A 17728-nucleotide genomic window follows, 5' to 3' on the forward strand; every position below is an offset into this window, starting at 1 on the left:
GTCACTAATTTTGGAAGCAAAGCCCACAACCGTAACAAATCAAATTTCATGTCCCACAGCAGCTCCCGCAATGGCCGCGCCACCAAATCATTGCTGCCAATATGCAGCACAAGAACATCATCCGGTGCCCTATCCAGCCTAGCAAAGCGATGAATCTCAGGCAGGACCCCACTCCAAACCATGCCTCTATGCCCCAACCATCTTACCACCACCTCGGACCATGAGAATCCCAACTGCTGACCGTTCGGCTGAACCGCTGCCCGGACAGCCCCCCAAAAGACATAAGAATGTCCCAGGATCCACACCAGAGCTGGTACCGCACCTGCAACGAGAAAAAACAGAACACCAAACTACGACTGCCATTAACAACTATCCCCATTATAATACCCCTGCCCCCCAGGCCCCTTAAATTACAGGCGATTCAATCGGATATAGGACCTGAACCGAACAGACTCCCAACGCCCAATCCGTTTAATATTCTCATCGTCCAAACCCCATCGAGGCCGCCTCTGTCGCCGCTCCGATCCTAAGCGAATGGCTAGAGTACCCCGTTTGCCCTTACCCTAACCGCTCCAAACATCTTGAAAAAACAGACGCAAACTGAAAACGGGACAAAAAGGACCCATCATCATGCACTAACAGCGGTCTAATCCCCTTCCTCATGTCCGCCCCGAATTCGCGCAAACATTGCACCAAACACATTTCACAACTTGGAATACCGAACAACACCACTCTCCGCCCCCTTCCTTCCACATCTGTCATAGACCGACGGATAACAAACTCCACCCTATCGTGAAATAAATCATCATCCCTAAGCAACCCCCCACCTGACTAATCGTCGGACAAACCAACTCTCCCAAACGCAACGCCTAAAAAACGCAAAAGAAAAAGCTAGTCTTAACAACCGCTCTTCTGCAAACACTCCTTACCTGTTCGCCTAACCCCAAAAGCAATTCAAACGACACCGGCCTCCTGCTATCCACCCTGGCCCCCAACCGACGCCAACCTTTTTAGGCCCTTGTGACCAAAAAGGATTTAGTAAAGTCCGTAATCTTTCTTAATTTAAAATGCCAACCCAGCTATGCAGCCATTCATTTTCGCCATTACTACCCTTCCTCCCTACAATGCCGTACGAACAGCAACAGCGGAACTTCCAAATCCCCATTCCCAACACCCAGCCTTCTTCACCATTCCTCCCAGCACCCCTACGCCTTGACATACAGTGGATATAAAAAGTCTACACACCCCTGTTAAAATGTCAGGTTTCTGTGATGTAAAAAAAATTAAACAAAGATAAATCATTTCAGAAGTTTTTCCACTTTTAATGTGACCTATAAACTGTACCACTCAATTGAAAAACAAACTGAAGAGGTTTAGGTAGAGGGAAGAAAAAAAATAAAAATAATATGGTTGCATAAGTGTGCACACCCTTAAACTAATACTTTGTTGAAGCACCTTTTGATTTTATTACAGTCTTTTTAGGTATGAGTCTATCAGCATGGCACATTTTGACTTGGCAAGATTTGCCCACTCTTCTTTGCAAAAACACTCCAAATCTGTCAGATTGCGAGGGCATCTCCTGTGCACAGTCCTCTTCAGATCACCCCACAGATTTTCAATCGGATTCAGGTCTGGGCTCTGGCTGGGCCATTCCAAAACTTTAATCTTCTTCTGGTGAAGCCATTCCTTTGTTGATTTAGATGTATGCTTTGGGTCGTTGTCATGCTGAAAGATGAAGTTCCTCTTCATGTTCAGCTTTCTAGCAGAAGCCTGAAGGTTTTGTGCCAATATTGACTGGTATTTGGAACTGTTCATAATTCCCTCTAGCTTAACTAAGGCCCCAGTTCCAGCTGAAGAAAAACAGCCCCAAAGCTCACAAACGAGTTCAACACCTCACCCATGAATAACGAGCGACCGTTATACTGTTCTAAAAAGGAACTCCAAACTTGCAAGTCCGCTCTCAATTCTCTACCCAAGCAAATGTAGTGATGTGGTGAAACAACACCCACCGTTGCCCCCGCTAACCTCCTACAAAAAACCCTCTCCATGGACATAATACGGCACGCAAAATTAAGTTTCTCCAGGAGTGACTGAAGCTCGTGCAATTTCAACTTTTTTAAACAAGCCGCCCTCCCCACCTCTCCTTTCAGATCCTCCAACTTGTCCTTCGGCAATATACACTCCATTCCAATGGTATCAATGACAATCCCCAGAAAACTTAATTCCGTAACCGGCCCTTCTATTTTTTCCATTGCCAATGGGATCCTAAACGCCGCAAACACCGTAGTCAGCGTATGCAGCAATAATGCACACACTCTTGAATCCAGAAGACCGATTCAAAGGAAATCGTCTAAATAGTGAATGATACATTCCAAACAGACGAATCCACCACCGCACACTCTAAAAACAAACTAAATGCTTCAAAGTATGCACATGACAAGGAACATCCCATTGGCAAACACCTATCTACAAAAAATCCCCCGTCCCAAAAACACCCCAATAAATGCAAACAATCCGGATGTACTGGCAGTAACCTAAAAGCCGCCTCGATGTCAGTCTTTGCTAGCAATGCAGCCTTGCCACACTTCTTAACCCACCTAACTGCCGCGTCAAAGGAGGTGTAGACCACAGAACACAAGGCCGGATCAATACCATCATTGACCGACATTCCCTTTGGAAAAGAAAGGCGGTGAATAAGTCGAAACTTATTTGCCTCCTTCTTCAGAACCACCCCCAGCGGAGACACTCGCAAATTCAAAAATGGCGGATCCGAAAAACGGGCCTGCCATTCTGCCTAACGCAAACTCCTTACTAAGTTTCTCCGCCACTACTTCCGGATGTTCTCCGGCCTACCTCAAATTCCTTTTTAACACCGCCTTCCCGGGAACAAACGGTATTCAAAAACTCAACGAAACACCCCCCCCCCCCCTTCCCCGCAACAACGCTGCCCCCTCCTTATCCGGATATCTATCTAGCAACGGCTCCATCCTTTCCAGATGGACCGGCGTCTCCCCTTTGCTATTGCTATCCCTCCCTTTTTGTCTATTAACCCTAAAGCATCGCACCGCTCCATGAGATCCCCCACATGTAGAGCATTTATGCTTAAATTTGCACTTGGCTCCAAATTTACAGTTCTCATCATTGAATGAGAAGCACAGGCCTTTTGCGGACAAAACGGCGACACTGGATTGGCCCCCACTTCCCGACTCCCCCTGAAAGGACTGCCCTGACCTAATGGGCGCAGTCACCTTCAGCCACAAAGCTATATCTTTGTAGTCCAACCTCATCTCTGGACGTACCGCTTTTCTCTGCCTGAACTGCTCATCGTATCGCAGCCATGCTATCCCCCCATATACCCGATACGCCTCCAGATAACTAAACAACGCCAAACAGCACTCCAGCGCCTTCTCCTATATCACACTCGCTAATATCGCAAACGCCTGCAGCCACTTCTGAAAAGTATGCGGTATCAGACGATATCTATGCTTCTCCTCCTCCTCTTTTTTACCCTCTTCCTTCTGTAACCTATCCAGGTTAAACTTATCCAATGGGAGCAAAGAAAATATTTCTACATATTCACCCTTCCAAATACGGTCCCTTACCTCCTGCTTTAAATGAGCCCTACTTCCCCATTCTGCCGGCTGGCGCCGCCCGGGTAACGTGCAGGCTGTCACTGCACTACTGAGCGCTGGTGACGTCACATGCCGGTGCTCAGACTCAGCGGGGTATATATATCAGTGGACAGTGGGGGAGGGAGCTGCATGCGGAGTCGACGGGTGCGCGGTCGAACAGAGAATAATGTACATACTACATTGGCGTACTGTAGAGCTGAGCTAGAGCTTCTAGCCTGAATGGTTACCCTGCCTGTACCAGCCCACCAGCGACCAGGTGAGCTTGGGCAAATTACTACCTAAGGGCTCTTTCACACTTGCGTTGTTTTGTTCCGGCATAGAGTTCCGTTGTCGGGGCTCTATGCTGGAAGAATCCTGATCAGGATTATCCCCATGAATTCTGAATGGAGAGAAATCCGTTCAGGATGCATCAGGATGCCTTCAGTTCAGGAGCGGAACGTTTCTTGGCCGGAGAAAATACCGCAGCATGCTGCGCTTTTTGCTCCGGCCAAAAATCCTGAAAACTTGTCGCAAGGCCGGATCCGGAATTGATGCCCATTGAAAGGCATTAATCCGGATCCGGCCTTAAGCTAAACGTTGTTTCCGCGCATTACCGGATCCGACGTTTAGCTTTTTCTGAATGGTTACCATGGCTGCAAGGACGCTAAAGTCCTGTTTGCCATGGTAAAGTGTAGTGGGGAGCGGGGGAGCAGTATACTTACCGTCCGTGCGGCTCCCGGGGCGCTTCAGAGTGACGTCAGGGCGCCCCACGCGCATGGATGACGTGATCGCATGGATCACGTCATCCATGCGCATGGGGCGCTCTGACGTCATTCTGGAGCCGCACGGACTGTAAGTATACTGCTCCCCACTACTACTACGGCAACCAGGACTTTAATAGCGTCCTGGCTGCCATAGTAACACTGAACGCATTTTGAAGACGGATCCGTCTTCAAATGCTTTCAGTTCACTTGCGTTGTTACGGATCCGGCTGGCACCTCCGGCAAATGGAGTACACGACGGATCCGGACAACGCAAGTGTGAAAGAGGCCTAATACTAAATACTTTACTGCCTGTCCCCAGCCCAGGTGTTAGAGCCACTGACTCGCCATAGTCTATAGCTTCAATTTGACATGGTCACGCCAGCCATAATATTCTGTTCTATAATCAGTATACAAACTCCTGATGAAAATGTCTCCAAAACTGTTAAATAATAAAGTTATATGTGGTAAATGTCACCCATTTGTTTGTAATTAATAAAAATCCGTAATTTGGAAAGACAAATGTGACTGTTTTTAAAAAAGGTTAGAGCTGTACGATAGGTTAAATAAAATAATGTGGTGCTTATAGAACAGACTATTTTCTGTCCGCCGCCACAAAATCTGGAAGTGCCCCTCCCGAGACCAGGCCCTGGATCCGCCACTGGTGGTAGTGGCCCTGATGAAATGTTGCTGAGTCATGGTGTCCTACCTTAGGCCGTCTCTCTCTGGGGTTCGATGCAGGGTGGATTGTTGAACAAAGAGCTTCTTTCTTTACTGAGTGCAAAAACAGATCGCAGCACACTTGACAGCAGTTCATACAAAATGCAATGTCTCTCCACCCAGATGGTGGGGTATGGTGGCTGGAAATGCAGCCAAGATGACACTCAGAAACTTTCTAGCTGACGCTGTCTCTCTCTGGATTCCTTTCCCTATGGCGTTACTGGCACCTTTGGCTGTAGGTGTCCACCGTATGATGCAGGCTTCTAGCTACACCTGTCCTGAACTTTCATGATGGTGTCTGAACATGTTACCCACCACTTTGCAATGGAATCGTGATAGCTTGGTCACTTGATTACTCTGCTGACTCTTATACACCATAGCTTGCAATTCCTGTGTGGCCTAAGACCCTGCAGTCTCCCTGGGGCAATTACATCTTCTGAGGTGAGCCCCCACTGGCCTGGAGGAGATGGACATGGATCGCATGCTCCCTCACTCTACATTCTTAGACTGACTCTCCCTAGTTCAGCCCCACCCTTGGCAGGAAGTCAGACCAGTCCATTCTTAACAAGAGGGGAGGAATGCAATGGTAAGTTGCATTCCTGTTACCAAACATTACCAACAGTACTCCATCTTCTGATGAACAAGGTGCATTACATGAAAGGTGATATAGCATGAAAATTACAAAGCATTACACTACATGACAAACTAATTGACTACAATTAGTTTGTTATGTAATGTAACCTGCAGCCAATGTAACCCCCAGGTCTGACAAAGACACAAATAATTTGTAGGAAATGTTTTCTTTCTTTGTGCTAATATTGTAACTATATAATATTTACCACAGCCGCTAGTAAATTATTAAGGTCTATTGGGCAGGAGATATTAATTTCCAATATGAATATCGTTATCCAGACATCACAGCGCAGGAGGCGGAGCAAGAACAGGACTCAGCGCTTGGCCAAAGTCAACAATCCAGAGACGATTTAATCAGTGAATTGAGTCTCTTAAGCACTGATGAAGACGAGGGTAAGTGACAGTTGTGTTGCTTTGTGTCAAAAACCTGAATTCATAGTATAAAATAATTTATTAGTATTCCTATTCCTGGGAAAGCTGGGTAACAACCAATAAAGATCTCACTGAGGCAGTGACCAACTTTCAAATAAATCATAAAAGCTAAATCTGTACTTTCTTTAGAACAATGGGGCAGATTTACTAATCCTATAGATGGCGTATGCTGGCTATGTGGTGCAGGGACAGACAGTTCTGTCTAACTTTTTACCAACTATTCGTTGACTGACTTTAAGACAGAATTTTATGTCAGAACTGAGGCACAATTTTGGCACAAAATTTCCACTCTTAGGCCATGTCTTTTCATGTGAAGCTCCACCGTTTCCTGCTAAGTCTCACCCCTTTTACAGCAAGTTGGAAAAAGTTGTAGAATCCTTAGTTGGGCCAATTTGCACAATTTTTTAGACAGATTCTAGGCGCAGACACATTAATACATCTGGGCCAATAAGTGTACAAAATTTGTTTACATTCCCTCCTTTATTTTTGGGACAGTAGAGCCTCAAATGGTTGCCCTTACTTATTTGCTAATGTTAGTGACAGACATATCAACATAAGAGTACCTACCTAATTAGCAGCAAAACATGTCAATTTAACAATACCTCCTTATGTTCTGTATAATAGTAGCAGCCATTTTAGCATTCATATAACAGTACCTCCCTATGTCCTATAGAATAGCAGACATATTAGCATCTATGTTAGAGAACTACAACCTTGTTTTTTTTACAGTACCAGCCACAATAGTGCCCATTTAATAGTACATCTTTATCATGTATTTAACAGTATTAACTGTGATAGCATTCATATAATTGTACCTCCATATCTTATTCTTTATAACCGTGTCAGCCATAGTAGCATCCATATAATAGTATTATATAGAACATAAGAAGGTATTATCAGTCATATGGGGTACCTCAGGGATCTGTTCTGGGACCCATATTGTTTAATATCTTTATCAGCGAAATTGCAGAAGGCCTCGATGGTAAGGTGTGTCTTTTTGCTGATGACACAAAGATTTGTAACAGGGTTGATGTTCCTGGAGGGATACACCAAATGGAAAAGCATTTAGGAAAACTAGAGGAATGGTCAAAAATCTGGCAACTAAAATTTAATGTTGATAAGTGCAAGATAATGCACCTGGGGCGTAAAAACCCAAGAGCAGAATATAAAATCAGTGATACAGTCCTAACCTCAGTATCTGAGGAAAGGGATTTAGGGGTCATTATTTCAGAAGACTTAAAGGTAGGCAGACAATGTCATAGAGCAGCAGGAAATGCTAGCAGAATGCTTGGGTGTATAGGGAGAGGCATTACCATGAGAAAGAGGGAGGTGCTCATGCCGCTCTACAGAGCACTAGTGAGACCTCATTTGGAGTATTGTGCTCAGTACTGGAGACCATATCTCCAGAAGGATATTGATACTTTGGAGAGAGTTCAGAGAAGAGCTACTAAACTGGTACATGGATTGCAGGATAAAACTTACCAGGAAAGGTTAAAGGACCTTAACATGTATAGCTTGGAAGAAAGACGAGACAGAGGGGATATGATAGAAACTTTTAAATACATAAAGGGAATCAACAAGGTAAAAGAGGAGAGAATATTTAAAAGAAGAAAAACTGCTACAAGAGGGCATAGTTTTAAATTAGAGGGGCAAAGGTTCAAACGTAATATCAGGAAGTATGACTTTACTGAGAGAGTAGTGGATGCATGGAATAGCCTTCCTGCAGGAGTGGTAGCTGCAAATACAGTGAAGGAGTTTAAGCATGCATGGGATAGGCATAAGGCCATCCTTCATATAAGATAGGGCCAGGGGCTATCCATAGTATTCAGTATATTGGGCAGACTAGATGGGCCAAATGGTTCTTATCTGCCGACACATTCTATGTTTCTATATTTGTGTCCATATAACCATACCAACTTATCAGACAACATATGTAATGTCCATTTTAGCATCCATATAATAATACATTACTATGTCCTATACAATAGTATTGTCCAAATTAGTATCCATATAATAGTAGTACCTCCTTATGTTTTTATAACAGTATCCATTTATTTTTTTAATCAAATCGTTTTTATTAAGCCAATAAAGACAAATTTTACAGAAAACAATACATTGTCTTTTCTTACTTTATCCACTATGTGGAATCAGTGTACAGCAGTATCATATCAATACCAACACATTTATAAATCATGTAACAGCATGTGACATATACACACCCAGAAACAAATATAGAGACCAAAAGTAATAAATGTCTAAACCCTCCCAGAACCCCTCCCGCCCCCCCCCCCCCACCCATCCCTACACCCACCCCGCCCTGTAAACTAGTCTTGAACCAATTAGAGCCTAAATAACCACATGAGTATGAGATAACCATTCACTCCACAATTTGTCGAACTTCTGAGGACACCCTCTCTTCACATACACCCCTTTCTCCAATACCAGCATATCATGCACCTTCCTCTCAAACTCTCCCAATGTAGGCGGACTCCCCTGGATCCATCTCATAGCCACCAGCTTTCTGGCAACATACAACAACCTTCCCACTGCCACCTTAACAGATTCAGTCCCTCCAATCTCAGACACATAACCCAATACGCACACCTTAGGGTCATTTTGAATTTTCAACATCATTTTACTATTAATCATATTCCTTACGTCATTCCAATAGTTCCCAATTACTGGACAAGACCACAGCATATGTAGCAAATCCGCACCTTCTTCCATACATTTCGGACACTTGTCATCAGATCTTACTCCAACCTTTTTAAGGAACACCGGTGTTTTGTATACTCTATGTATGATAAATAGTTGGGACAGTTTACCCTGTTCACTCAAGGACACCCTGGGGACACTTTCCAGTATATCCTCCCATTTATCCTTAGCCATTTCCCCCAAGTCAGCCTCCCATTTCTTCATTCTTGAGAGCGGAAACCCCTCTAAGAATTTATCAAGTAGAAGAGCGTATACCTGTGAAATCAGCCCTCCCCCCCCCCCTGTCAAAAGAACAAGCTTATGAACCACCTCCATTTGGGCTATCACACATCCTTTCCGTAACGTGACCTCAAGAGCATGCCTCACCTGAAGATATTTGTAAAACCATTCCTTAGGGATATTAAATTCCTGCTGCAGGTTCTGAAATGATTTACAAATCTTGCCCTCAATTAGTTGTCCAATTCTCATCACTCCATGAGTTTCCCAACTTCCAAGTCCAGACATGGTAAAAAATTCAGGCAACAGGTGATTATTTCTAATAGGGGAAAGTTCGCTAATTCCACCTACACCTCTCAATTGCTTCACCCTTGCCCAAATCTTTTTCATGAGTTCGATAAGAGGTAGTTTTCCCCTTCCAGCATGCATACCTGACCCTTCTAGAATACCCATGAGGTCCCGACTGCCCAACCAATGCTGTAAAATCTGCCCAGTCATGTCCGGCACTTGGAAGCTAATCCATCCCTTGAAATGCTGACACTGGGAAGCCAAAAAGTAAATCCATGCATTAGGAACAGCCAGGCCACCTTCAGACTTGGCGTATTGCAATGTTTCCAATTTAATCCTAGCCTGACCATATTTCCAAATGAGATCCCTGAATATAGAATGAATTTTCTTAAATCTATCTAGGGGGATCCATACGGGAGCATTGTTCAATACGTAGAGCAGCTGAGGCATCATAACCATTTTTAAAAGGTTCACTCTACCTACCACAGAGAGAAAGAGCCTACACCATGACCTCACCTTTAGCCTGAAATTAGCCAGCAACGGGGACAAATTAAGGTCCTCAAAATCTGACAGTCTAGGTGTTATATACAGTCCCAAGTATTTAAATTTATCCACCCAGGGAACCAGACTATCTGCTTGTCTACCTGACAGGGCCTGCCCATCAATTGGCATCAAAGAGGATTTTTGCCAATTTATCCGAAGCCCAGAAAAGCCACCAAATCTGTCAATCAATGCCATGGCCGCATCCAGGGACGCACCAGTATCACCCATAAAAAGCAGAGTGTCATCTGCGTACATAGCCACCTTATTGTGCAGCCCACCGTATTTAAACCCCTTTATATTTGTTTATAAACGAATGTGTGCCGCGAGCGGCTCAATTGCAAGAGCAAACAATAAGGGCGACAATGGGCATCCCTGTCTGGTGCCCCTGGCCAGGGCGAAACGGTCTGACAACCCACCATTAGCTCTGATTCTCGCCTTGGGACTAGAATATAGGACCTTTAACCACTGAATGAACCGCGCTCCAAAGCCCATGGTTCTCAAGACCCCCCACAAGTAACTCCACTCCACACTATCAAACGCCTTGGCGGCGTCAAGAGCAAGCAAGGCCCTATCTCCACAATTATCTGCCGGAATACTCAGACTAGTATATAACCTACGAAGATTAATAGCTGTCGATTTCCCAGGCATAAACCCCGTCTGGTCCGGGTGCACAATAGTCAGGATCACCTTGGACAGCCTGTTCGCCAACACCTTCGCCAGGAGCTTAACATCAGCCGTGAGAAGCGAAATTGGTCTATAGGAATCCGGAATTTTAGGATCCTTCCCAGGTTTAGGTATAACCACAATTATAGCTTCCTGCATCGAATGTGGTAGCGAACCTGCCTCCAATGAGTGCTCAAGCATCTTAACCACCTCCGGACCGCCTAACGCAGATTCGCGTTCCGGAGGTGGCAGCCCTGCGCTCAGCGACGCATATACGCGTCATCTCGCGTGAGCCGGGATTTCCTGTGAACGCGCGCACACAGGCGCGCGCGCTCACAGGAACGGAAGGTAAGAGAGTGGATCTCCAGCCTGCCAGCGGCGATCGTTCGCTGGCAGGCTGGAGATGTGTTTTTTTTTAACCCCTAACAGGTATATTAGACGCTGTTTTGATAACAGCGTCTAATATACCTGCTACCTGGTCCTCTGGTGGTCCCCTTTGTTTGGATCGACCACCAGAGGACACAGGCAGCTCAGTAATATGTTGCACCAAGCACCACTACACTACACCCCCCCCCTGTCACTTATTAACCCCTTATTCACCCTTGATCACCCTTGATCACCCCTGATCACCCCATATAGACTCCCTGATCACCCCCCTGTCATTGATTACCCCCCTGTCATTGATCACACCCCTGTAAAGCTCCATTCAGATGTCCGCATGATTTTTACGGATCCACTGATAGATGGATCGGATCCGCAAAACGCATACGGACATCTGAATGGAGCCTTACAGGGGCGTGATCAATGACTGTGGTGATCACCCCATATAGACTCCCTGATCACCCACCTGTCATTGATTACCCCCCTGTAAGATCCATTCAGATGTCCGCATGATTTTTACGGATCCACTGATAGATGGATCGGATCCGCAAAACGCATACGGACGTCTGAATGGAGCCTTACAGGGGTGTGATCAATGACTGTGGTGATCACCCCATATAGACTCCCTGATCACCCCCCTGTCATTGATTACCCCCCTGTCATTGATCACACCCCTGTAAAGCTCCATTCAGATGTCCGCATGATTTTTACGGATCCACTGATAGATGGATCGGATCCGCAAAACGCATACGGACATCTGAATGGAGCCTTACAGGGGCGTGATCAATGACTGTGGTGATCACCCCATATAGACTCCCTGATCACCCCCCTGTCATTGATTACCCCCCTGTAAGATCCATTCAGATGTCCGCATGATTTTTACGGATCCACTGATAGATGGATCGGATCCGCAAAACGCATACGGACATCTGAATGGAGCCTTACAGGGGCGTGATCAATGACTGTGGTGATCACCCCATATAGACTCCCTGATCACCCCCCTGTCATTGATTACCCCCCTGTCATTGATCACCCCCCTGTAAAGCTCCATTCAGATGTCTGCATGATTTTTACGGATCCACTGATAGATGGATCGGATCCGCAAAACGCATACGGACGTCTGAATGGAGCCTTACAGGGGGTGATCAATGACTGTGGTGATCACCCCATATAGACTCCCTGATCACCCCCCTGTCATTGATTACCCCCCCTGTCATTGATCACCCCCCCTGTCATTGATCACCCCCCCTGTCAGGCTGCATTCAGATGTCCGTATGATTTTTACGGATCCACGGATACATGGATCGGATCCGCAAAACACATACGGACATCTGAATGGAGCCTTATAGGGGGGTGATCAATGACAGGGGGGTGATCACCCCATATAGACTCCCTGATCACCCCCCTGTCATTGATCACCCCTCTGTAAGGCTCCATTCAGACATTTTTTTGGCCCAAGTTAGCAGAAATTATTATTTTTTTCTTACAAAGTCTCATATTCCACTAACTTGTGTCAAAAAATTAAATCTCACATGAACTCACCATACCCCTCACGGAATCCAAATGCGTAAAAATTTTTAGACATTTATATTCCAGACTTCTTCTCACGCTTTAGGGCCCCTAGAATGCCAGGGCAGTATAAATACCCCACATGTGACCCCATTTCGGAAAGAAGACACCAGGTATTCCGTGAGGGGCATATTGAGTCCATGAAAGATTGAAATTTTTGTCCCAAGTTAGCGGAAAGGGAGACTTTGTGAGAAAAAAAATAAATAAAATCAATTTCCGCTAACTTGTGCCAAAAAAAAAAATTTCTATAAACTCGCCATGCCCCTCATTGAATACCTTGGGGTGTCTTCTTTCCAAAATGGGGTCACATGTGGGGTATTTATACTGCCCTGGCATTCTAGGGGCCCTAAAGCGTGAGAAGAAGTCTGGGATCCAAATGTCTAAAAATGCCCTCATAAAAGGAATGTGGGCCCCTTTGCCCACTTGGCTGCAAAAAAGTGTCACACATGTGGTATCTCCGTATTCAGGAGAAGTTGGGGAATGTGTTTTGGGGTGTCATTTTACATATACCCATGCTGGGTGAGAGAAATATCTTGGCAAAAGACAACTTTTCCCATTTTTTTTATACAAAGTTGGCATTTGACCAAGATATTTATCTCACCCAGCATGGGTATATGTAAAATGACACCCCAAAACACATTCCCCAACTTCTCCTGAATACGGAGATACCACATGTGTGACACTTTTTTGCAGCCTAGGTGGGCAAAGGGGCCCACATTCCAAAGAGCACCTTTCGGATTTCACTGGTCATTTTTTACAGAATTTGATTTCAAACTCCTTACCACACATTTGGGCCCCTAGAATGCCAGGGCAGTATAACTACCCCACAAGTGACCCCATTTTGGAAAGAAGACACCCCAAGGTATTCGCTGATGGGCATAGTGAGTTCATGGAAGTTTTTATTTTTTGTCACAAGTTAGTGGAATATGAGACTTTGTAAGAAAAAAAAAAAAAAAAATCATCATTTTCTGCTAACTTGTGACAAAAAATAAAAAGTTATATGAACTCACTATGCCCATCAGCGAATACCTTAGGGTGTCTACTTTCAGAAATGGGGTCATTTGTGGGGTGTTTGTACTGTCTGGGCATTGTAGAACCTCAGGAAACATGACAGGTGCTCAGAAAGTCAGAGCTGCTTCAAAAAGCGGAAATTCACATTTTTGTACCATAGTTTGTAAACGCTATAACTTTTACCCAAACCATTTTTTTTTACCCAAACATTTTTTTTTTATCAAAGACATGTAGAACAATAAATTTAGAGCAAAATTGATATATGGATCTCGTTTTTTTTGCAAAATTTTACAACTGAAAGTGAAAAATGTCATTTTTTTTGCAAAAAAATCGTTAAATTTCGATTAATAACAAAAAAAGTAAAAATGTCAGCAGCAATGAAATACCACCAAATGAAAGCTCTATTAGTGAGAAGAAAAGGAGGTAAAATTCATTTGGGTGGTAAGTTGCATGACCGAGCAATAAACGGTGAAAGTAGTGTAGGTCAGAAGTGTAAAAAGTGGCCTGGTCTTTCAGGGTGTTTAAGCACTGGGGGCTGAGGTGGTTAAGTAGTTCAGGAAGTAGTATCCCCTGCAACTTTTTATATACCTCTACTGGGAGTTCGTCGGCTCCAGGCGCCTTACCGTTCGCCATATCCCCAAGTGCGGCTTCCAGTTCCTCAAGTGTAATCGGCTCCTCTAGCCTTTCTCTATCCTCCTCTGACAGCACCGTTAACTGTGCCTCCCCCAGAAAATCATTCAGCGCCTCTTCAGAGCTAGAACCAGTGGAAGCATATAGAGATACATAAAAACTTTTTAGAATATCTAATATTCCTTTTGTGTCCTGACTACTGTCCCCCAAGTTATTTTTCAGTTCCTGAATACATGAGGAGCCTCTCTGGGCCTGAGAAACCACCGACAACAGATGACCCACCTTCTCACCCTCTTCAAAGGATCTCTGACGATAAAAACTCCTCTTTCTCTCTGCGGCCTGCAGTAAATGACACCTCAGCTGCTCCTGAGCTACCGCCAGTGCCTCACTATTAATCAGGGTGGGGAATCTACCAAACACTCTCTCAGCCTCCGCCACTAGGACATGCGCCTTAACATCCGCCTCCCTAGATCTAGATTTGTGCTTGCTAATTTCTTTCATCAAGACTCCCCTCAGGAATGCTTTCATGGCGTCCCAGACCCCCGGTATCGATGCCGTCCCTGTATTGATAGCAAAAAATTCCTTAATCTCCAGAGAGATCCCAGACAAATCGCCCAACACATTCAGCCAGTGTGAATTACATTTCCACAGCCTAGGTCCCTGTCTGAGCACCCCCAGGCACAAGTCAATCTGCACCAGAGAGTGGTCAGACAACGACCGAGGATGATAGACAACATCTTTAACCAGTGGTAGCATAGCATCATTGACAAGGGCCATATCAATACGTGATAACGAGTGATGTGTGGCTGATCTACACGAGTATTCCCGCTTATCTGGGTTACGCAATCTCCATACATCATGTACACCTATTTCACACATAATATTCCTGAGAGCCCTGCTCCCCGGTAAACCACCTGCTCCATCCACCCGACATCTATCTAGGGAGTCATTCAGTGCGCAATTGAAGTCCCCCACCAGTAGCCACGGCAACCCAGGGAAATCCGCCACAAAGTCCATAAGCTCTCTTATCAATGGGGAAGCAAATGGTGGGGGCACGTACACGGACACAAGCACCACCTGTATTCCATCCACCTTACACACCACACACACATATCTACCCTCAGCATCCACACATTCATGCATATGTTCATACCTAATGCTACTATGCACAATCATGCTTACACCTCTAGAGTGAGAGGAATGAGTTGAATGTAGCGCATGAATCACCCAGTTTTTACTCATCCAGTGTAAATTATCTCCAGTCAGATGCGTTTCCTGAAGGCAACATATAGCCGGCTGAAACCGCCCTAAGTATTGAAAAACACACTGTCTCTTCCGTGCATCTGCCATCCCTCTCACATTCCAGCTTATAACTCTAATCACCTGTGACATGATAAAACTTCAGACCATACTTGAATCTCACAACCCACTCAGACTTCCTCTGCTCATATTTCAAGACCTTAGCCCTACCCCCCACCTGCCCACCCATCCCCCCCCTCCCTCTCAATCAAATTGCTGTAACTAGGGATCGCTATCCCTTTGGTATTATCCCCACACATTAAAACGGGACCATCCGAGAGCACATTGCCCCCAACGTATAACAATCATAACAGGTTATAACATTTCTTCAGGTAGAGAATCCTCCCCACATCTGAGAAAAACATTTTCCTCCCTGATCTACCAACTCCCTCCACAGGCTCTATCTTGTGGTAGCATTACATAATACACTTCTTAACTGGTGCAACATTTAAAGCAACCCTAGAGTGCAAATGCATATATAAAGTGAACATAAGAAACATATATCTGCCTCCTTCAAGTGTCCAGGGCCCCACTTCTCAATTGTCGCTCGTGGACGTCCAGCCACTGCGCGGCCTCCTTCGGATCTTCAAAAAATCTGGTGGATCCCAATGCCACCACACGCAGTTTAGCAGGAAACAGCATAGCATACTGGACTTGTAGACCTCTCAGCCTTTTCTTTACTTCCATAAATCTGCTTCTCCTCCGCTGCACCTCATTGGAATAATCCGGAAATATGGATACTTTAGCCCCATTCATGACCATCTCCTCATTGTCCCTTGATTGCCGCAGGATAGTGTCCCGGTCTTTGAAATGCAGGATCTTCGCCAGTATAGGACGGGGAGGTCTGCCTGGCGGAAGCGGCCGCATGGGGACTCTGTGCGCCCGCTCCACCGCATACAGGGAAGATAGACCTTTCTCATGAAATAACTGGTGTAGCCATTTTTCCACAAACTCTGTGGCATTATCCCCCTCCGTCTTTTCTGGCATTCCCACAATCCGCAGGTTATTCCTTCTGGACCTGTTCTCCAAATCATCTGTTTTGGCATATAAAGCAGCAATATCCTTAGCAGTTGTTTTTGCCGCCATTTGCAAAGGCTGAATAACGTCTTCTATGGTGGACACCCTCTTCTCCAATTCAGAGGTACGTTCAGATATTTTGTGTAGGTCATGCCTAATTATAGACACATCCGACCTCAGGCTGCCAACTTGCACTGTAAGCACTTTCAGCGTGCTATTACAGCTGGCCACAGCGGCCATGATATCTTTTAAAGTAGGCTCTTCACTGGTCCCAGCTTTAGGGCCTACCGCGCTTTTAGCCGGCCGTGCAGGAGTTAATGGCGGCCAATTCACCGCATCCAGGGCCTCCCCATCCATAGATCCATCCTCCTGTTCAGAGGAGATATGTATGTCCGTCTCCTTGTCCTCAGCCCAGTCTCCCACATCGCTGTCTGTGCGAGCAAACTTGCTCAGCTTTGCGGCCGCACTCTGGCTCAGCTTTGGCTGTAAGGCCAGCCCCTCATCTTCCTCGGCGCCATGTCGGCTCACCTCTGGCCTATCGGATCGCGGCCCTTTACCAGACTTCCTCGGCATATCGGAGCTCATAAAGATATCGCCGCACTCTCCTGTCACCTCTCACCCACCAGGCAAGGAAAAAACTGCAAATCAGGAGTTGCTACCACACAAACAGTCAGGATATCGGCAGGAGCTGTGAGCGGTGCGACCTACTCCATGCGCTCTCAGGCCACGCCCCCATAACAGTATCCATTTTAGTAATGGATATATATAGTATATCAGTCATATACAGTCAGGTCCATAAATATTGGGACATCAACACAATTCTAACATTTTTGTCTCTATACACCACCACAATGGATTTGAAATGAAACTAACAAGATATGCTTTAACTGCAGACTGTCGGCTTTAATTTGAGGGTATTTACATCCAAATCAGGTGAACGGTGTAGGAATTACAACAGTTTGCATATGTGCCTCCCACTTGTTAAGGGACCAAAAGTAATGGGACAGAATAATAATCATAAATCAAATTTTCACTGTTTAATACTTGGTTGCAAATCCTTTGCAGTCAATTACAGCCTGAAGTCTGGAACGCATAGACATCACCAGACGCTGGCTTTTATCCCTGGTGATATCTCTGCCAGGCCTCTACTGCAACTGTCTTCAGTTCCTGCTTGTTCTTGGGGCATTTTCCCTTCAGTTTTGTCTTCAGCAAGTAAAATGCATGCTCAATCGGATTCAG

The 17728-nt window shown here is 45.3% G+C and overlaps 1 protein-coding gene across 4 annotated transcripts in view; it reads left to right on the plus strand.

Moving 5' to 3' along the window:
- Positions 1 to 17728, plus strand: part of ZBP1 (Z-DNA binding protein 1) — a 58774-nt gene that overhangs the window by 39121 nt on the left and 1925 nt on the right. For 3 of the 4 annotated variants that reach the window (XM_040436674.1, XM_040436672.1, XM_040436675.1), the window contains one exon: positions 5969 to 6118. In XM_040436674.1, coding sequence (XP_040292608.1) covers positions 5969 to 6118 — 150 coding nt within the window. The remainder of the gene's footprint in view (positions 1 to 5968; positions 6119 to 17728) is intronic. The other variant, XM_040436673.1, reaches the window with a different exon arrangement.

Source organism: Bufo bufo, chromosome 6, assembly GCF_905171765.1.
Source record: "Bufo bufo chromosome 6, aBufBuf1.1, whole genome shotgun sequence".
NCBI classification, from domain to species: domain Eukaryota; kingdom Metazoa; phylum Chordata; class Amphibia; order Anura; family Bufonidae; genus Bufo; species Bufo bufo.